The 23,432-nt window shown below is 41.0% G+C and overlaps 1 protein-coding gene across 2 annotated transcripts in view; it reads right to left on the bottom strand.

Annotated features, from left to right (window-relative positions):
* The window catches only part of FBN1 (fibrillin 1), a 249,205-nt gene that overhangs the window by 192,684 nt on the left and 33,089 nt on the right, over positions 1 to 23,432 (bottom strand). For both annotated transcript variants that reach the window (XM_033190199.1, XM_033190198.1), the window contains exons 4-5: positions 21,501 to 21,599; positions 1,960 to 2,055 (exon numbers count right to left, since the gene is read on the bottom strand). In XM_033190199.1, coding sequence (XP_033046090.1) covers positions 1,960 to 2,055; positions 21,501 to 21,599 — 195 coding nt within the window. The remainder of the gene's footprint in view (positions 1 to 1,959; positions 2,056 to 21,500; positions 21,600 to 23,432) is intronic.

Genomic DNA, 23,432 nt, shown 5'->3' with positions numbered 1-23,432 from the left:
GTATGTATAAAGGCATCAAAACCTGGCCCATGACATCCTATCTGACCTTACTTCCTTTCCCATCACTCTCCTCTGCATTTTAGCTCTAGCAACACCAAAGCACTTGCTATGTCCCACATCCCTTGCTGTGTCTTGTGGCGGTGCTTTGGTCATGCTCTACCATCTGCCCAAAAGGTCCACTCCCCATCACCTGACAGGTAAACACTTACCCATCCCTCAAGACTCAGCCCAAGGATCACCCACACTGGGGAGCCTGTCCTACCTCTCCTCTCTCCAGGTTGGGCTACACAAAACTCAACCAATATTCTTCTCCCACTGCAATGAGTGGATGGTGATACGGTTTGGCTGTGTCACCACCCAAATCTCATCTTGAATTCTCATGTGTTGTGGGAGGTGGGAAGTAACTGAATCATGGGGGCAGGTCTCTTTCCCACGCTGTTCCCATGACAGTAAGTCTCACAAGATCTGATGGTTATTATAAGGGGGAGTTTTCCCACAGAAGCTCTTTTTTGCCTGCTGCCATCCATGTAAGACGTGACTTGTTGCTCCCTGCCTTCCACGATGATTATGAAGCCTCCCCAGCCATGGGGAACTGTAAGTCCAATAAACCTCTTTCTTTTGTAAATTGCCCAGTCTTGGGTATGTCTTTATCAGCAGCATGAAAACAGACTAACATAGATGGTCACTAGGGCATTCTCTACATTTTTGTTTATTTATAATAACATTATTAATCCTAACAAATACATACACAAAAGCAAAAATTAGAAACACCCTGAATAAGGTTCACCATTAAGGATTCATTAAACAGTCAAACGTCCATGTAACAGAGTACTAGGCAACCATTAAAATGTATTTTAAAACGTGTAATAACATGAGTATACTTTGAATAAAATATTAAGTGAAAAAGTGGCATAAAATCTATATATATAGTGAGAACTAATGTACCAAATATGCATTACAAGTCTAGAAGATAGTATCTAGAATGATGAAATCATGAATAATTTTACTTTTTGTATTTTTAAAACTTTTCCAAATTTTCTGTAGGGTATATATGTTCATCTTAAAGTAATAAAAAAAGCTTTTTTTTTTTTTTTTTTTTTTTTGGAGGCAGTGTCTCGCTCTGTGGCGGGACTGAGTGCAGTGGCCAGATCTCAGCTCACGGCAAGCTCCGCCTCCCGGGTTTACGCCATTCTCCTGCCTCAGCCTCCCGAGTAGCTGGGACTACAGGCGCCCGCCACTCGCCCGGCTACTTTTTGTATTTTAGTAGAGACGGGGTTTCACCGTGTTAGCCAGGATGGTCTCGATCTCCTGACCTCGTGATCCGCCCGTCTCGGCCTCCCAAAGTGCTGGATTACAGGCTTGAAGCCAAAAAAAGCTTTTTAAAAAGAATGTTCCTCTTCTGCAAAGCACAGGGACTAATAGAAAGTAGACACAATAAGTGGTGTGTACAAATGAACTTTCAAACTGAACACCATGTGATAAGTACTTCAGTAGCAGCATCTAGACTGGGAAATGAGAGGGATGCAGATACCACTAATCAAGAGAAAGGACATGTTTAGAGAGAATGACGAGGCTGAGTTTTGAAATATTTTATTTGAGATGCTTCCTGAAAATCCAAGTGCTGAAGTTGAGCAAGTGAGTGGAAGATATGTGTCTGGAATGAACAAGAATTCTGCTCCTTTGGTGGTGACTAGAAATCAAGGAGATCAGGCAAGCAGGATGGTGAAGGTAAATGAGAGGAAAATGAATCAAACAACCTGTAACCAACCAAGGTTCCATTTGGAAATTTGGTGATAAGTGTTTTGAGTAAGTGATCTGTTTATCTGTAAAGGTCATTGGACACTTGTAAAAATGCTGTGTCCCAGGTAATCAGAGAAAATCTATCAGCACTTATCTCTTTATTTTACTTGTCTACAAACAGGTTAACATCTAGAATACTTATAACTACAGTGTACTTACGTTGTCCACAGTGAGTCCCTATGTATCCTTTCTGGCACAGACAGTGATCGTCACTGCAGCTACCTCCATTCATACAGCGAATATTGCAGTGTTGTACTTGAAAAAAAAGAAGAAGAATTCACTTTTGCAACTTAAATGCATAGATTGTAACAGCTCACAGGAGTTGATTTGTAGTTATTTGAAGAGAAAATCACATCGTTTATCAGGATTCATCTATTTTTACCCGATAATGACCTAATTGCGAATGCTAAACATACTATTATTTGTGTGAGTAAAATCACTTACCGGCTAGGCACAGTGGCTCATGCCTGTAATCACAACACTTTGGAAGGCCAAGGCGGGCGGATCACCTGTGGTCAGGAGTTTGAGACCAGCCTGGCCGACATGGTGAAACCCCATCCCTACTACAAACACAAAAATTAGCCGGGGGTAATGGCACATGCCTGTAATCCCAGCCACTCAAAAGGTTGAGACAAGAGAATTGTTTGAACCTGCGGAGCGGAGATTGCAGTGAGCCGAGATTGCACCCCTGCATTCCAGCCTGAGCAACAGAGTGAGACTCTGTCTTGAAAAAAAAAAAAAATCATTTACCATGCAATGCAATTGTTTCTTTGGCATTCACTTTAACAGTGCTAAATGACTTCCTTAATTTAACAGAACTTACAACTCAATGTCATTTCTGTAATTTATACCAACAAGAAAGTATTGCCTTGAGTAACCATATGAGACAAGATTATGATGGCAATAATCTTCCCGTGAAAAGATTTAGAATCCCAGGTAGGTGGTGCAGGGGAAGAGTTAAGAGTAGCAAATTCCAGCATATAAACAGAACCAAACACAAAAACCACATGATTGTCTCAATAGATGCAGAAAAGGCCTTTGACAAAATTCAACAGCCCTTCATGCTAAAAACGCTCAATAAATTCGGTATTGATGGAACGTACCTCAAAATCATAACAGCTATTTATGACAAACCCACAGCTAATATCATACTGAATGGGCAAAAACTGGAAAAATTCCCTTTGAAAACGGACACAAGACAGGGATGCCCTCTCTCACCACTCCTATTCAACATAGTGTTGGAAGTTCTGGCTAGGGCAATCAGGCAAGAGAAAGAAATCAAGGGTATCCAGTTAGGAAAAGAAGTCAAATTGTCCCTGTTTGCAGATGACATGATTGTATATTTAGAAAACCCCATTGTCTCAGCCAAAAATCTCCTTAAGCTGATAAGCAACTTCAGCAAAGTCTCAGGATACAAAATCAATGTGCAAAAATCACAAGCATTCTTATACACCAGTAACAGACAAACAGAGAGCCAATCATGAATGAACTCCCATTCACAATAGCTTCAAAGAGAATAAAATACCTAGGAATCCAACTTACAAGGGATGTAAAGGACCTCTTCAAGGAGAACTACAAACCACTACTCAGTGAAATAAAAGAGGACACACACAAATGGAAGAACATACCATGCTCATGGATAGGAAGAATCAATATTGTGAAAATGGCCATACTGCCCAAGGTAATTTACAGATTCAATGCCATTACCATTAAGCTACCAATGACTTTCTTCACAGAATTGGAAAAAACTGTTTTAAAGTTCATATGGAACCAAAAAAGACCCCACATTGCCAAGACAATCCTAAGCCAAAAGAACAAAGCTGGAGGCATCACGCTACCTGACTTCAAACTACACTACAAGGCTACAGTAACCGAAACAGCATGGTACTGGTACCAAAACAGAGATATAGACCAATGGAACAGAACAGAGTCCTCAGAAATAATACCACACATCTACAGCCATCTGATCTTTGACAAACCTGACAAAAACAAGAAATGGGGAATGGATTCCCTATTTAATAAATGGTGCTGGGAAAATTGGCTAGCCATAAGTAGAAAGCTGAAACTGAATCCTTCCCTTACTCCTTATACAAAAATTAATTCAAGATGGATTAGAGACTTACATGTTAGACTTAAAACCATAAAAACCCTAGAAGAAAACCTAGGTAATACCATTCAGGACATAGGCATGGGCAAGGACTTCATGTCTAAAACACCAAAAGCAATGGCAACAAAAGCCAAAATTAACAAATGGGATCTAATTAAACTAAAGAGCTTCTGCACAGCAAAAGAAACTACCATCAGAGAGAACAGGCAACCTACAGAATGGGAAAAAAATTTTGCAATCTACTCATCTGACAAAGGGCTAATATCCAGAACCTACAAAGAACTCAATCAAATTTACAAGAAAAAAACAAACAACCCCATCAAAAAGTGGGCAAAGGATATGAACAGACACTTCTCAAAAGAAGACATTCATTCAGCCAACAGACACATGAAAAAATGCTCATCATCACTTGCCATCAGAGAAATGCAAGTCAAAACCACAATGAGATACCATCTCATACCAGTTAGAATGGCAATCATTAAAAAATCAGGAAACAACAGGTGCTGGAGAGGATGTGGAGAAACAGGAACACTTTTACACTGTTGGTGGGACCGTAAACTAGTTCAACCATTGTAGAAAACAGTGCGGCGATTCCTCAAGGATCTAGAACTAGAAATACCATTTGACCCAGCCATCCCATACTGGGGATATACCCAAAAGATTATGTCATGCTGCTATAAAGACACATGCACACGTATGTTTATTGCAGCACTATTCACAAGAGCAAAGACTTGGAATCAACCCAAATGTCCATCAGCGACAGACTGGATTAAGAAAATGTGGCACATATACACCATGGAATACTATGCAGCCATAAAAAAGGATGAGTTCATGTCCTTTGTAGGGACATGGATGCAGCTGGAAACCATCATTCTCAGCAAACTATCACAAGAACAGAAAACCAAATACCACATGTTCTCACTCATAGGTGGGAACTGAACAATGAGATCACTTGGACACAGGAAGGGGATCATCACACACTAGGTCCTATTGTGGGGAAGAGGGAAGGGATAGCATTAGGAGATATACCTAATGTAAATGATGAGTCAATGAGTGCAGCACACCAACATGGCATATGTATACATATGTAACAAACCTGCACGTTGTGCACATGTACCCTAGAACTTAAAGTATAATTTAAAAAAAAAAAAAGAAAGAAAAAAAAAAAAGAGTAGCAAATTCCACAGAATTTTGTTAAAAGAAATTTTAGAGGCAGAATAGAGAAACAAGGGGGCGGAGCAAGATGGCCGAATAGGAGCAGCTCCAGTCTCCAACTCCCAGCGCGAGCGACACAGAAGACCGGTGATTTCTGCGTTTTCAACTGAGGTACTGGGGTCATCTCGCTAGGGAGTGCCGGACAATCGGTGCTGGTCAGCTGCTGCAGCCTGACCAGCGTGAGCTGAAGCAGGGCGAGGCATCGCCTCACCTGGAAGCGCAAGGGGGAAAGGAATCCCTTTTCCTAGCCAGGGGAACTGAGACACACAACACCTGGAAAATCGGGTAACTCCCACCCCAATACTGCGCTTTAGGAAACAGGCACACCAGGAGAATATATCCCACACCTGGCCGGGAGGGTCCCACGCCCACGGAGCCTCCCTCACTGCTAACACAGCCGTCTGCGCGATCTATCCGCAAGGCAGCAGCGAGGCTGGGGGAGGGGCGCCCGCCATTGCTGAGGCTTAAGTAGGTAAACAAAGCCGCTGGGAAGCTCGAACTGGGTGGAGCTCACAGCAGCTCAAGGAAGCCTGCCTGTCTCTGTAGACTCTACCTCTGCGGACAGCGCACAGCTGCAGCCCATTAGGGGAAAGAGCGGGGGCGGTGCAGACGCGAACGACTCTGTCTGACAGCTTTGGGGAGAGCCGTGGATCTCCTAACGCGGAGGTTGAGATCCGAGAACGGACAGACTGCCTGCTCAGGTGGGTCCCTGACCCCTGAGTAGCCTAGCTGGGAGACATCCCCCACTAGGGGCAGTCTGACACCCCACACCTCACAGGGTGGCGTCACCCCTGAGAGGAAACTTCCAAAGAAAGAATCAGACAGGTACACTCGCTGTTCAGCAATATTCTATCTTCGGCAACCTCTGCTGCTGATACCCAGGCAAACAGGGTCTGGAGTGGACTCAAGCAATCTCCAACAGACCAACAGACAGTCCTTCTGACTGTCAGACGGAAAACTATCAAACAGGAAGGACACCTATACCAAAACCCCATCCGTACGTCACCATCATCAAAGTCCAGAGACAGATAAAACCACAAAGATGGGGAAGAAGCAGGGCAGAAAAGCTGGAAATTCAAAAAATAAGAGCGCATCTCCCCCTGCAAAGGAGCGCAGCCCATCGCCAGCAACGGATCAAAGCTGGTCAGAGAATGACTTTGACGAGATGAGAGAAGAAGGCTTCACTCCATCAAACCTCTCAGAGCTAAAGGAGGAATTACGTACCCAGCGCAAAGAAACTAAAAATCTTGAAAAAAAGTGGAAGAATTGACAGCTAGATTAATTAATGCAGAGAAGATCATAAACGAAATGACAGAGATGAAAACCATGACACGAGAAATACGTGACAAATGCACAAGCTTCAGTAACCGACTCGATCAACTGGAAGAAAGAGTATCAGCGATTGAGGATCAAATGAATGAAATGAAGCGAGAAGAGAAAACCAAAAGAAAAAGAAGAAAAAGAAATGAACAAAGCCTGCAAGAAGTATGGGATTATGTAAAAAGACCAAATCTACGTCTGATTGGGGTGCCTGAAAGTGAGGGGGAAAATGGAACCAAGTTGGAAAACACTCTTCAGGATATCATCCAGGAGAACTTCCCCAACCTAGTAGGGCAGGCCAACATTCAAATTCAGGAATTACAGAGAACGCCACAAAGATACTCCTCCAGAAGAGCAACTCCAAGACACATAATTGCCAGATTCACCAAAGTTGAAATGAAGGAAAAAATCTTAAGGGCAGCCAGAGAGAAAGGTCGGGTTACCCACAAAGGGAAGCCCATCAGAATAACAGCAGACCTCTCGGCAGAAACTCTACAAGCCAGAAGAGAGTGGGGGCCAATATTCAACGTTCTTAAAGAAAAGATTTTCAACCCAGAATTTCATATCCAGCCAAACTAAGCTTCATCAGTGAAGGAGAAATAAAATCCTTTACAGATAAGCAAATGCTTAGAGATTTTGTCACCACCAGGCCTGCCTTACAAGAGACCCTGAAGGAAGCCCTAAACATGGAAAGAACAAGCGGTACCAGCCATTGCAAAAACATGCCAAAATGTAAAGACCATCGAGGCTAGGAAGACTGCATCAACTAACGAGCAAAATAACCAGTTAATATCATAATGACAGGATCAAGTTCACACATAACAATATTAACCTTAAATGTCAATGGACTAAATGCTCCAATGAAAAGACACAGACTGGCAAACTGGATCAAGAGTCAAGACCCATCAGTCTGCTGTATTCAGGAGACCCATCTCACATGCAGAGACATACATAGGCTCAAAATAAAGGGATGGAGGAAGATCTACCAAGCAAATGGAGAACTAAAAAAAGCAGGGGTCGCAATCCTAGTCTCTGATAAAACAGACTTTAAACCATCAAAGATCAAAAGAGACAAAGAAGGCCATTACATCATGGTAAAGGGATCAATTCAACAGGAAGAGCTAACTCTCCTAAATATATATGCACCCAATACAGGAGCACCCAGATTCATAAAGCAAGTCCTTAGAGACCTACAAAGAGACTTAGACTCCCATACAATAATAATGGGAGACTTCAACACTCCACTGTCAACATTAGACAGATCAACGAGACAGAAAGTTAACAAGGATATCCAGGAATTGAACTCATCTCTGCACCAAGCGGACCTAATAGACATCTATAGAACTCTCCACCCCAAATCAACAGAATACATTCTTCTCAGCACCACATCGCACTTATTCCAAAATTGACCACATAATTGGAAGTAAAGCACTCCTCAGCAAATGTACAAGAACAGAAATTATAACAAACTGTCTCTCAGACCACAGTGCAATCAAACTAGAACTCAGGACTAAGAAACTCAATCCAAACCGCTCAACTACATGGAAACTGAACAACCTGCTCCTGAATGACTACTGGGTACAAACGAAATGAAAGCAGAAATAAAGATGTTCTTTGAAACCAATGAGAACAAAGATACAACATACCAGAATCTCTGGGACACATTTAAAGCAGTGTGTAGAGGGAAATTTATAGCACTAAATGCCCACAAGAGAAAGCAGGAGAGATCTAAAATTGACACTCTAACATCACAATTAAAAGAACTAGAGAGGCAAGAGCAAACACATTCAAAAGCTAGCAGAAGGCAAGAAATAACTAAGATCAGAGCAGAACTGAAGGAGATAGACACAAAAACCCTCCAAAAAATCAATGAATCCAGGAGTTGGTTTTTTGAAAAGATCAACAAAATTGACAGACCGCTAGCTAGACTAATAAAGAAGAAAAGAGAGAGGAATCAAATAGACGCAATAAAAAATGATAAAGGGGATATCACCACCGACCCCACAGAAATACAAACTACCATCAGAGAATACTATAAACACCTCTACGCAAATCAACTAGAAAATCTAGAAGAAATGGATAATTTCCTGGACACTTACACTCTCCCAAGACTAAACCAGGAAGAAGTTGAATCCCTGAATAGACCAATAGCAGGCTCTGAAATTGAGGCAACAATTAATAGCCTACCCACCAAAAAAGTCCAGGACCAGATGGATTCACAGCTGAATTCTACCAGAGGTACAAGGTGGAGCTGGTACCATTCCTTCTGAAACTATTTCAATCAATAGAAAAAGAGGGAATCCTCCCTAACTCTTTTTATGAGGCCAACATCATCCTGATACCAAAGCCTGGCAGAGACACAACAAAAAAGAGAATTTTAGACCAATATCCTGATGAACATCGATGCAAAAATCCTCAATAAAATACTGGCAAACCGGATTCAGCAGCACATCAAAAAGCTTATCCACCATGATCAAGTGGGCTTCATCCCTGGGATGCAAGGCTGGTTCAACATTCGCAAATCAATAAACGTAATCCAGCATATAAACAGAACCAAAGACAAGAACCACATGATTATCTCAATAGATGCAGAAAAGGCTTTTGACAAAATTCAACAGCCCTTTATGCTAAAAACGCTCAATAAATTTGGTATTGATGGAACGTACCTCAAAATAATAAGAGCTATTTATGACAAACCCACAGCTAATATCATACTGAATGGGCAAAAACTGGAAAAATTCCCTTTGAAAACTGGCACAAGACAGGGATGCCCTCTCTCACCACTCCTATTCAACATAGTGTTGGAAGTTCTGGCTAGGGCAATCAGGCAAGAGAAAGAAATCAAGGGTATCCAGTTAGGAAAAGAAGAAGTCAAATTGTCCCTGTTTGCAGATGACATGATTGTATATTTAGAAAACCCCATTGTCTCAGCCCAAAATCTCCTTAAGCTGATAAGCAACTTCAGCAAAGTCTCAGGATACAAATTAATGTGCAAAAATCACAAGCATTCTTATACACCAGTAACAGACAAGCAGAGAGCCAAATCAGGAATCAACTTCCATTCACAATTGCTTCAAAGAGAATCAAATACCTAGGAATCCAGCTTACAAGGGATGTAAAGGACCTCTTCAAGGAGAACTACAAACCACTGCTCAGTGAAATCAAAGAGGACACAAACAATGGAAGAACATACCATGCTCATGGATAGGAAGAATCAATATCGTGAAAATGGCCATACTGCCCAAGGTGATTTATAGATTCAATGCCATCCCCATCAAGCTACCAATGACTTTCTTCACAGAATTGGAAAAAACGGCTTTAAAGTTCATATGGAACCAAAAAGAGCCCGCATTGCCAAGACAATCCTAAGTCAAAAGGACAAAGCTGGAGGCGTCACGCTACCTGACTTCAAACTATACTACAAGGCTACAGTAACCAAAACAGCATGGTACTGGTACCACAACAGAGATATAGACCAATGGAACAGAACAGAGTCCTCAGAAATAATACCACACATCTACAGCCATCTGATCTTTGACAAACCTGAGAGAAACAAGAAATGGGGAAAGGATTCCCTATTTAATAAATGGTGCTGGGAAAATTGGCTAGCCATAAGTAGAAAGCTGAAACTGGATCCTTTCCTTACCCCTTATACGAAAATTAATTCAAGATGGATTAGAGACTTAAATGTTAGACCTAATACCATAAAAACCCTAGAAGAAAATCTAGGTAGTACCATTCAGGACATAGGCATGGGCAAGGACTTCATGTCTAAAACACCAAAAGCAACGGCAGCAAAAGCAAAATTGACACATGGGATCTAATAAACTAAAGAGCTTTTGCACAGCCAAAGAAACTACCATCAGAGTGAACAGGCAACCTACAGAATGGGAAAAATTTTTGCAACCTACTCTGACAAAGGGCTAATATCCAGATCTACCAAGAACTCAAACAAATATACAAGAAAAAAGCAAACAACCCCATCAAAAAGTGGGGAAAGGATATGAACAGACATTTCTCAAAAGAAGACATCCACAGCCAACAGACACATGAAAAAATGCTCATCATCACTGGCCATCAGAGAAATGCAAATCAAAACCACAATGAGATACCATCTCACACCAGTTAGAATGGCAATCATTAAGAAGTCGGGAAACAACAGGTGTTGGAGAGGATGTGGAGAAATAGGAACACTTTTACACTGTTGGTGGGATTGTAAACTAGTTCAACCATTATGGAAAACAGTATGGCGATTCCTCAAGGATCTAGAACTAGATGTACCATATGACCCAGCCATCCCACTACTGGGTATATACCCAAAGGATTATAAATTACTCTACTACAAAGACACATGCACACGTTTTTATTGCGGCACTATTCACAATAGCAAAGACTTGGAATCAACCCAAATGTCCATCTGTGACAGACTGGATTAAGAAAATGTGGCACATATACACCATGGAATACTATGCAGCCATCAAAAAGGATGAGTTTGCGTCCTTTGTAGGGACATGGATGCAGCTGGAAACCATCATTCTTAGCAAACTATCACAAGAAGAGAAAACCAAACACCGCATGTTCTCACTCATAGGTGGGAACTGAACAATGAGATCACTTGGACTCGGGAAGGGGAACATCACACACTGGGGCCTATCATGGGGAGGGGGGAGGAGGGAGGGATTGCATTGGGGAGTTATACATGATATAAACGTCATGCACATGTACCCTAGAACTTAAAGTATAATAAAAAAAAACAAAACAAAACAAAACAAAAAAAAGAATAGAGAAACAAGAAAATGCCGACAAAGGCATTTAATAACAAGACTGCCTGATGACAGGGACAGCTGGATTTGCCTGAGAAAGAGCTGCTTGTTCAAACTGTAACGTCAAACTAAGTAAGATACTCATTTTCACCTACAGAAGTGTACATTTCAGGGCCCAGAGTAGAAAGACCATGGATTGACAGCCTTAGACTCTAGACAATGAGACACTCAGAGAGGCTGGAGTAAAAGACAGGCGCGGGCTCATAGTGAGCAATGACAACAGCGCAGGCAAGTGCTCTCATTTCTCCAGCATTCAGGCTGTCTCTAGGTCAGTAATTTAGGAATGCTAATAGCACTTGCAAAATCCTAGGCTATTTCCTAGTCCAAAGCTTGATTGAATTAACCACTAATCCTTGTTGATACCTGCTTACACACGGAGGCCAGGGTTGGCCTTTGGAGTCTGGCTTATTCTGTCTGGTCTTCCAAGTTGTGGGAGTAAATTCTCAGGGAAAAAGGTTCAATAATTTTAGCTAAGGAGAAGAGAATATCTTCTTTCTACACAAAACCAGAAATCTGCTGTTTATGCTCACTCTTCCTGAAGCACAGGCGCCAAATCCTCTCTCCAGAGCAAATAGAAGATTCCTCCCAACAGCCACCCTGTCCATTACCCCTTGTTAGGAATCCTCAGCCATGGTATTGAAAAGTGCTACTTGACTTCAGGAGAAAGGGACAATTTTTATAAGGAGCTACACAAATCTCAGCCTGACAACAGGGAAGGAAAGTGCAGAACCCAATATCTTCTATACCCTTTCACAGCACAAAGAAGTTAAGTCGAGTTGAAAGTTAAATGCCTTTTCAAGAACATGCCACACACTGAAACACCATCAAAGGCCTGTTTCTACTGAACTAGAGCCACCTCCATCTCTCAGCATTCACGGCCCCCTCAGCATAGCCCCAGGTGTCTTTCGGGGCTCCTTGGCACATGCCTACTATGTCCTACGACTCCATCTCCTGATCTACTTATCAGTCATTCATTCACTCACAAACATTTCTGAGTGCCTACTATGTGTCATGCAAAAAACCCAACACTTGCCTTGTCCTAGTCCCTCTGTAGAACCCCCTCCCTTACCTGCCTGTGTCTCCTTGCCCCAACCCCTAAACCCCAACACAACATACACACAGTTCTCCCCCAAAACCTGAAATCCTATCTATCTCCAAAATCCATTTCAAATATTGCTTCTTTCCATTGATCTTTTCTGATACCTCCCAAACCAAATGTGAGCCCTTTCTCCTTTCCAATTATGTTTCTCTTTTGAAGCATATATTATATAATCCAGCCTATTTTTACTTATTTTGCCACACCCCATTTGTTTAAAAACTTCTTAGGAGTGGGGAGTGTCATGAGCATTAATTATGCAATATTCCCTTAAATGCCTAGAGTAGCACCTTGCTTATAAGTAAGTGCTGTATAAAACTGTGCTAAATTAATTTTTATTTACCTAACTCATGCTGCCTGATGATGACATCAAAAGCTATGCCCAAAGACCAAACTGAGACTTCGAAGTTGTCCATTGTGTCCGAAGCACTTATACAGCCCTATTACGTAGGCTGCTATTAAAAATATTTTTATCGGCCGGGCGCGGTGGCTCAAGCCTGTAATCCCAGCACTTTGGGAGGCCGAGACGGGCGGATCACGAGGTCAGGAGATCGAGACCATCCTGGCTAACACGGTGAAACCCCGTCTCTACTAAAAAATACAAAAACTAGCCGGGCGAGATGGCGGGCGCCTGTAGTCCCAGCTACTCGGGAGGCTGAGGCAGGAGAATGGCGTGAACCCGGGAGGCGGAGCTTGCAGTGAGCTGAGATCGGCCACTGCACTCCAGCCTGGGCGACAGAGCGAGACTCCGCCTCAAAAAAAAAAAAAAAAAAATATTTTTATCTTTGTTTCCCCATGTATGAAAGTAGAAATAACTCCTTTGTTGGAGTAATGAAATCAAGCAACCCCGGAAAGTGATTAAAACAGTTATTTTAGGCTCTTATGATTCCATTAAAACGTCTCAGCCAAAATGCTTTTTTAACTAAAAAGCTGTCTAGAAGTATACAAAGAAAAAATTGATTTAGTGAAAACTTTGAATAATATTCTAAGTAGGTCAGGAAAAGGTGTATAGTTTCTTTAAAATTTGAAGTTAAACTTAGCTTCATCCTATCTTAGAAAAACAATAAGGATTGGGGAAAGCACAGGAAATGATGTCATCTGTCAAGCAGCATAGGAACTCAGCCTTCAAACTGATTTCAATTAAAGCAGTTCATGCCAAGAGCTAATTTCCATTCCCACATGAGCGACAAAGCCATTTAACTACTTTGAGATTAAAAAGCTAATAGTAGTTTAAAAGTGACTTTACATTATTTGTTCAAGTTGAAAATCAGAACGAATTCTTCTTTCTGGCAAGAATAAGTTTACATTTAAATGCAATAGAATAAAAACCTCCCTGATATATATTTTTTACTCTGTCTTTCAGGCAAATCTTTTCCAGCATAAAATATTCTTTCTTCTTTAAAAAACAAAAGCACTCATTCAGACTTGTGAAACAAGAAGACATCAAGGAACCCTATGCATGAATCCTTGGGGGAAGCCAGGAGGAGGCAGGTTCAGCACAGATAATAGGCTCCGAATCACCTGCTTTGCCACCGTGTTTACCATGGGAAACTTTTTACTCGTTGTGAGTCTTAGATCTTTAGGGGGAAAAAGCATTCTGATAAAGGTGCTCAGGATTTCTGAAGGGAAGTGAAGGAACTAGATATGCAGTTTCACTGTACACACAGGAAACAGTTTACAGAGAATATATACCCAAATTGGTTTTATTTTGGATTGAGTCCTGCCATTGATGCATATTCTAAATTTACGCTGATTTGAACAAGAATTCCCGATGTATCATAACTGGGAGACCAAGTTCTACGTCTCTTAAAAAAGCCAACTGAAAACTAGGGGTTCCTCCTACACCCATAATGATGCTATATTCTTTACTGGATGCAATAAGTACCCCAAGTCAGAAGATATTCCTAAACTCAATCTGTGTTAAGATTTTACTAGAAATTGAAAATACTAGGGGAATCAGAGTGCACTGATCCTGCCATATGCAGTGAACCCTGAGAATCCTAAAGCCCCAGTGAGGACCTGCCCTTGAAGACGAGCAGACAGCCATAAAGGGTTTCATGTAAGTCTCGATATCCCAGAGCTAACAGAAAAAGCTGCCATTTCCCCATATCCATGAAAGATCCCAAATTAATTTTGTATTCATATCAGATGTCAGTCATTTCAGTCATTCAACAGTGACTTATTGAACGTCTTTCATTTGCCAGCATTGGCCAGAAAGAACAGAAGAAATTTTCTTTAATTACAGTCCAGTACAGATTAGTTCTTAAATGAGTCATCAGAGGAGAACAATGTGAGCACGCTATGGGAATGCGAGGGAGGCAGGGCTGGCACTTGGATCTAAATACCTCAGGTAATGATTGTCTTTGGGATGCGTTAGGTTTGGAACGATTCTAAAGACCTGCCATCATCTTGGCAGGCACCACTGGCAGAAAGAACACTGGGAGCAATTTGCACATAAGCATTTGTATGATGAACATGTGATTTTAATTTAGGTACTACGAAAAGCACAGACAGACAAATTAAACAGCCAGACTAACTTCTGGACTCTACACCTGAGACAACAGTCCACAGGGACAATCAGAGTCACTGCAGGATAAAAACAATTTTCATTTACAGAGATAACAGCAATGGCATTTCCCTTAAGTGAAGAGATGTCTGGGGATGCCTAAAGACACACAGCTTGGAAGAGAAACTTCACTAAAATTCTCAAACAAACAAACAAAAATCTAGCCAAGCTGGAAAAGCTGCAGAGAAGAACAAGTTGAATGACAGCAGTGATAAAGGTGCTTCCATACAGGGTGGTCTAGAAAGAAAGAGTTCAACCATTTCTAAGGAGAAGTCTGAGTAGATTCCATGCATGTTTCTCCTCCCAGTCCATATAAATCCCACCATTCCCGGAAAGCTTTTTCAAGCGGGACTTCTTCCAGACTAGCTGTAGCAGCACCTTCCCTTCCTCTGAATGTCCCTACACTTTCAGGATTTGGTTGTACCGCACTCCCTCAAACTTGCTAACACACTGGTCTAGAATTGTTCTGCTGGCCTTCTTACACCCTTAGAGCTCAGATTTGCATTGGGATTACAAATGCCCCAAACTCTTGCTCCCAGCTGATTAAAGCCCCTTCCTTCCTAAAACCAGTGTCCGAGAGGTTTTGTCTGTGACCGGTTCTGCTAACACTCTCATTGAACTGAAGTCAATTAAATGAGAAAATGTGATTAAAGTATAAGGGGTTTGAAAAGTGTAAGGGGCCCCAAATTGATATACAGGTTTGATGCAATTCCTATCAAAATCCTAAAAGGTTTTGTAAATATAGACAAGATTAATCTACAGTTTTTACAGAAAAGAACTAGAATAGCTAAAACAAAAAAGGATATTGTGGGGAAAATCTGTCTACCCATCCTGGGTGACAGAGCAAGACCCTGTCTCAAAGAATAAGTAAATAAAAATAAAACTATGAAACTAGTAGAAAAAAGTTGGAGAAAATCTTCAGAATCTAGGAGTAGACAAAGCATTCCTAGACTCGTCAATGAAAGCATGACCCAGTAAAGGGAAAACTGGTAAGTTAGACTTAGTGAAATTTGAAAACATTTGCTCTATGAAAGATCCCATTAAAAATATTAGAAAGTAAGCTACAGAGTGTGATAAAATGCCTGCAAATCACATTATCTGACAAACAGCTAGTATTTAGAGTATATAAAGAATTCTCAAAACTCAATAATGAAATAATAAACAATTCAATTAGCATCTGGACAAAAGAGGCCAGGCACAGTGGCTCATGCCTGTAATACCAACACTTTGGGAGGCTAAGGCATGCAGATTGCTTGAGCTCAGGAGTTCAAGACCAGCCTGGGCAACATGGAAAAACTCTGTCTCTACCAAAAATACAAAAAACTTAGTAGGGCATGGTGGTGTGCCCCTGTGGTCCCAGCTACTCAGGAGGCTGAGGTGGGAGGATAACTTGAGCCTGGGAGACGGAGGTTGCAGTGAGCCGAGATCGTGCCACTGTACTCCAACCTAGGTGACAGAGTAAGACCCTGTCTAAAAAGATTTTTTTTAATTAAAAATAAGAAGCTAGGCCGGGCGCGGTGGCTCAAGCCTGTAATCCCAGCACTTTGGGAGGCCGAGGCGGGCGGATCACAAGGTCAGGAGATCGAGACCATCCTGGCTAACACGGTGAAACCCCGTCTCTACTAAAAAATACAAAAAACTAGCCGGGCGAGGTGGCGGGCGCCTGTAGTCCCAGCTACTCGGGAGGCTGAGGCAGGAGAATGGCGTGAACCCGGGAGGCAGAGCTTGCAGTGAGCTGAGATCTGGCCAGTGCACTCCAGCTTGGGTGACAGAGCAAGACTCCGTCTCAAAAAAAAAAAGAAGCTAGACAAAAGACATAAAGAGACTTTTCACTGAAAAAGATATACAGGTGGCAATAAGCACATAAAAAGATGTTTGACATCATTATCCAGTAGGGAAATGCAAATTGAAACCACAGTAAGAGATGACTACACAGCAATCAGAATAGCTAAAATTAAAAATAAAGATAACACAAAAAGCTGGTAAGGATGCAGAGAAACTGGGTCATTCATACATTGCTAGTGAGAATGCAAAATGGTACATACAGCAATTCCAAAAACAGTTTAATAGTTCTTAAAATGCTAAACATGAAACTATCATACAACCTAGAAATTGTGTTTCTGAGCATTTACTCCAGAGAACACAAGATTTGTGTTCACACCACAACCTTGTACACAAGTGTTCATAGCAGCTTAGTTCAAATAATAAAGAAAAAAAATGATGACAATTCAGATGCCCTTCAATAGATGAATGGCCAAACTAACTTGTAGTACATCCGTAGCATGTACTACTACTCAGCAATCAAAAATAACAAACTATTGACACTGCAACAACCTAGATGACTCTCCAGAGAATCCTGATGAGTAAAAAAAGCCACTTCCAAAAGGTTATATACTATGTGATTCCATTTATATAACATTTGTGAAATGATAAAATTATAGAAATGCAGAATAGATTAGTGGTTGTCAGAATTAAAGAGAGAATTAGGTTGGGAAGAAAATGACAATAAAAGCATAACATGAGCGCTCTTTGTGGTGATGGAAACGTTCTGTATCTTGACTGTATCAATTTTGTGATATCCTGGTTGTGCTATTGTACTATAGTCTTGCAAGATGTCAACATGGGGAAAACTAAATAAAGAATACCCGGGATATTTCTGAATTATTTCTTACAAATGCCATAGTTGGAATGTTCCTTTCAAAACTCATGTTGAAAATTAATTATCATTGTGATGGTATTAAGAGGTGGAACCTTTAAGATGTGATAAGGTCATGAGGGCTTTGCCCTCGTAAATGGATTTACGCCATTATCTAGGGAGTGGGTTGGTTATGTCAGGAGTTCAGCGCATTTTCTGTCTGTCTCTCATACTTGCTCCCCATGTGATGCCTTCCACCATGGGATGGCTCTCAACAGACATTGGTGTCATGCTCTGGACTTCCCAGCCTCCAGAACCATGAACCAAATAAACTTTTGTTGTTTATAAGTTATCCAGTCTGTGGTATACTGTTACAGCAGCAGAAAACAGATTAAGACAACTGTTTGCAAATCTACAATTATCTCAAAATAAGAAGTTTAATTTTTAGCATTCTTTAAAAAAGTGTAGAGAGTAAAACAGAATGAGAAGATTCCAAAATTACAAAGTACAAACTATAGGAATTACAAAATAGAAAATACAAAATTATAAAATATAAACTACAGGAAATAATTTTTATAATGTATCATATATAATTATATATATAATTAGACAATAACATATGCATACATACAATATGTTTGTGTCTCCACAAAATTTATATGCTGAAACTTAGTCCCTAATGGGAGAGTAGGGAGCAGTGGGGCCTTTGGGAAGGTGATTAAGTCATGCAGGCAGCATCCTCATGAAAGGATTAGTATCCTTATAAAAAAAAAAGGCCTGAGAGACATGTTTGCCCCCTCTGCCATGTAAGGACACATATAAAGCACCATCTGGGAGGAACAGGACTTCACCAGACATGTAATCTGCTGGCCTCTTGAACTGTAAAAAAATACATTTTTGTTGTTTATAAATTACCCAGTCTATAGTATTTTGTTATAGCAGCCCAAACTGACTAATATATATATAAAGTTATAGAGTTTATTAATCCCAGTGTTACAAGCTACTATATATTTGTATGTGTGTATACACATATTAGAAGAATGAGCAAATTTCATACATCAGTAAACCATGATAGGTCTTTATGACAATTAGGATTGCTCAAAATCCATCTCCAGCCTCAGAGACTGACACAGTAAAGAACAGTCCTAAAGAGGGCTGGAATTAAAGTCTAGAAAAATTACTGTTTTGACCCTGTCTAGCTAATCATTCTTTTTGCCCTGGTGCTGAATGACGAGTGTCAAGAGTTCCACCAACACTAAGGGAAGCCACAACTTCCTGTTGTCCAAGAGAATCACTGGCTGGTACTTTGAACCTTCTGGAAATGCAATCTCTCATTCAGGTCACTAAGAGATCATTTTCTATTCTGAGAGTCACAGGACACTCAAGTCAAAAACCACCTGAAAGAACAACACTTCTTCCATTTTGTTCATATTCAAGTGGGAAAACTAAGGCTCTCTGAGGTCCCATGACTTGCCTAGACCTCCTTGATCCCTATCATATAACAAGTACAAAATTTTTCATAGGAAAAATTAGTGCAGTGATCTAAATTAACCCTTTTTAGTAGAACCACATGTAGTGAATGCAAACATTTCACTGAGTAGAATTGTCCTTCTATTAGCAGGAAAGTTAGCAAAGTGATCAGGATGTTCTTTGGAATGGCGCAGCTGTTCCCTAGAACATCACTCCAAAAGATGAGAAATGAATTATGATCATCCCCAGCTACCCTTAATTTAAAATATTTTGCCATCTTTAATTTTGCAAGTCGTTTAGACAATATTAGTGCAGAGAGAATCAAAGTCAACAATTTTAAAGATTTCAAGTACCCCCAAAGATCCTGTTGAAACCAGAACCTCCTCCTTACACTACCCTCATCCACAAGCTACTTGGGGAGTTTGTCCAACGTCCAGGTACCATAGATATGACTCAGACTTTCTCAGAAAGCACCACCCACAGTCTTGGATTTTAGTCTCTAGACTAAATCTGGCCTCAGGACCTTACTACTATACTCGTCACATCCCACAGTTAACTTGGACTCTACCAGGACCATGGCTTTTCCGTCTGGTCTTATTAACAGCCTATCTCCACATCTCATGATTTCTACTCGATAGAGAAGTCATTATCAGTTCATACAATCATTGAAGACCTTCCCAGCTTAATACCCAGTTTTGCCATCTGGCTATATTTCTTCCTCCAGAGGAGTGCAATATTAGCTGGTTCAGAAACCAAACTGAGAGATGGGGTCTATTCCCAACTTTATAACTGCATTTCTTTTCCAACCCTGAGATGCTTATGCCTCAGCGGCAGCCTGGAAGTCACCCTTATAGAGATGGAGATGTCCCGCATGTTCCCAGATGTTCTGCCAGCTGGCTTCTCTGCCTCGTTCTATTCTTCCAGTTCAGGGGCTCTTGCTACGTAGAATGAACCTGCTGTTACTCGGAAGATGCACATTTGACACCAAGCTGAGATCAAGGAAAACTATGCTACATTCAGTGCAATAAGCAAGAGTCCCAGCCCATAGGGGAGTTTCTATCCCAATTGTAACTGGCTGTATTTAGTAAAAGGTGGCTGTTATTGTGTGGGCTCCACCAGGAGCAGATTCTGAGACAATAATTTAAATGGAAGTAGTTTGTTCTGAAAGTAATTCTAGGAAACACTCGTAGGAGAGTGCGAAAGTGAGACAAAAAGAGAAGGAACCTAATAAAGTACATTATCAAATCTATTATCACTGTGAACAGCGAGGGCTCAGTCCACTAGGGAACTTCAGGAGACAGTGCAGAGTGAACCTCATGGTTATCCAAACTGAGAGGCAAGGAAGCTGAGGCACTTATCCAACCACTCTCCATCTGTTGTTGGTTAAAAGTCGCTTCTAGGTCCACTAACCCCCAGCACTTCCAGCTTGCCCTGCATGCAGACCTGGCATGCTCTCTGGCCAGAAAAGTATACAAAGCTCTCAGGCAGAGTCCCCCGTGTTCACCCATGAAGCCAAGGGAGGCGAGAGGGCACCAAGAGTGCTACACAGGACAACCTGCCCTAACCTGTTAATTGGCTTGAGAGACACACTCAAATGTTCGAACTCTTAACAGGTAATGAGCCTTGACACACTGAAGTCTCTACTTGCAGTAAACAAAAGAGAATGAACTTATTCCAAAATGTTTCTCTTTAAAACTCTGTCAAAATAGGACACACAACAAGGGGGGTGCATTTTCTCACCAGAAAAAAAAAAAAAGAAATGGAAAAGGGACCTACGTCTTTTGCCATGGGGACGGTCAAAGTTTTGAGGGGCTGTTTACACAAACTAGAACTTCAGCTTTTTAAACAACCAATTATGACTCACTTGCCCAAATTCCCAAAAGAAAAACAACAGAACAAGCAAGCAAAGGCTCTGAAGAATGAACTGTGGATATTCTTCTGGCATCACAGAAAGTGGCAAAATTCTGAAAGGAAAAATACGTTTATGCTTCATTATAAATCACCCCCAGAAACTTCCATGATGACTTCTTACATTTTCTTCTTGTAAAGCAGGGGTCTTGAGTCTTAAATAAGTTTTTAATCAGATTCATATTTCAGTACCACAAGGAAGAAGGCCTAGATTTCTTGAGCCAAAAAAGTTCATTAAACAGCCATTTCATTGAGCACCTTTTATGGTGTTTACATTGGAGATACAAAGATGAATAAGGCAATACCTACATAAAAGGCCATAAGCTTATCCTATTCACAGTAACTATGCCCCATAGGTAATTTTCCTATAAAGAGTAAAGAAGGGAAATGAGAGGCCAGATGAAGGAAAGCCTTTCCAAGTATTTTGGGCAGAACAGAGAAGGCAGATGTTCTAGTGAAAAAATGTATTGCAGGAAAGAGGAAAGCCAAAATCAAATTTAGGAGAAAATGGGGTGTAACCACATAAAATAATATTATATATAATGACATGTTAGACTTACTGGATCTGGAGCCACAGGAAGGAGCTATCTGACCAGATGGGCAAGTGCACATATTTGGCCTCGAACAAAATCCATCCCCACAGGAATGCCGGCAAATGGCTGTGAATAAAACCAGAGGCCTGTTAGCACATGGATTTAGAACACGATTTGTTATAGGGGACCGATCCTCAAATGAGGAAACCTGGGTTCTCAGGTCCCTCACGAACTTTGCTATCATGACTTATATGACCTTAAGCCTCAGGTATACTCATTTTCAAAACAAGTCTATTGAACTAAATAAACTCTGGCTTTAAAATCCACAACTCCTTTATCCAATAACGGTGGTTGTCAACCTCTCTTTGCTTAGTCCACAGCACTGAATCCATCAAAAGCCCAGAACACGCTATGACGAGAAAACCAAACAAACAAATTAAAATTCTGCATCTAAACATATTTGTATGATCATAAGAAATATATTAACTCTAAGATTTAATGATACAAAAATTACATTATTACTTTTGGGAGCCAATTTTATTGTAAATGTTTTCTTGTTTTGTTTTGTTTTGTTTTTTTGAGACGGAGTCTCGCTCTGTCGCCCAGGCTGGAGTGCAGTGGTGCAACCTCGGTTCATTGTAAGCTCTGTCTCCTGGGTTCACGCCATTCTCCTGCCTCAGCCTCCCGAGTAGCTGGGACTACAGGCACGTGCCACCATGCCCAGCTGATTTTTTGTATTTTTAGTAGAGATGGGGTTTCACCGTGTTAGCCAGGATGATCTCGATCTCCTGACCTCGTGATCTGCCTGCCTCGGCCTCCCAGAGTGCTGGGATTACAGGCATGAGCCACTGTGCCCAGCCTATTGTAAATGTTTATTGTTTAATTTTTATCCTGTTCTGAATTCCATCAACAGTCTGAGAGAAGAACACTGGAATCCACCGCCAGAGTACTGATTCTACAGTCAGGAAGCCATTCATCCTTTAGAGAAATATTAACATTTGCACACCACCCAGAGACTAATATCATGCTGGTACCAAATGCTCTGCTAGTGGCCACAACAGTAAGTTTAAATGGCATATGATTTACACTTATCAGCAGACTAGGACTTGGTCATTACTTTTTGTCATGACAGGCATGATCTTTTCCTCAAGCTCCTGCACAGCCTTGCAAGTGCACACGTGATATGCAAAGCTAAAAGAGTACACTTGATAGAAAGTGCATTCAAACATCCAAAGAGTTTAGGATGGAAACTGGAAACGGCTAAGAAACAAACTGTCAAAGGATCCAATAAACATTTATTTAAATACCTGGAGACATCATTTCTCAGAGAACTCTACAGAAGGCGAGGAAAGGGTTCTATTATAAAGTTCATTGAGAAAATCCAAATACCATTATATTTCTCTTTTAGTGATCCAATTTTGGTCTTAAACCATAGTGTGCCAAATAAAGGAGACGCTTTCTGGTCAAAATCAAGAATTGAGAAACAGTTAAGCTTTTTCAGATCGTGAAGCAAATATTGGCCAATATAGTCTATTCTCGACTGACCACTGTCAGCCAAGTGAGAAGGTGAACTAAGTGATTCTTTAATGTCCCTTCAGCTCTAAATTTCTCTATTATACTAATGGAGTTTTCTGAAAACTGGACATTATTTCACAGGTACAACAACTGTAAAAGCTCATGAAGGGCAGACATCATGACTAAATTTGACTTTGGTGTCTCCATTAAATAACACCTTGTCTGGCATGTGATTTGTCACTCAACATTTGTGGGATATTGGGGAAATCTGGAGGTTGGCCTCGCCAGCAGAAATCAATAGAGGAACCTCTGTTATCATTTGAAATGTTTCTTAGTCTTGCCACTGATCTTTGCCTGGTGCTCTATCTCCTCCCTTTCCCTTCTATCTAGGAGTCAAGTCTGCTCTTGGCCCCTCAATCACCCAAATTCAATGTACAGGGTTTG

The sequence above is a fragment of the Trachypithecus francoisi genome, unplaced genomic scaffold (genome assembly GCF_009764315.1).
Source record: "Trachypithecus francoisi isolate TF-2019V2 unplaced genomic scaffold, Tfra_2.0 Lachesis_group3, whole genome shotgun sequence".
NCBI classification, from domain to species: Eukaryota; Metazoa; Chordata; class Mammalia; order Primates; family Cercopithecidae; genus Trachypithecus; species Trachypithecus francoisi.
This window is presented reverse-complemented; position numbering and strand designations above follow the sequence as displayed.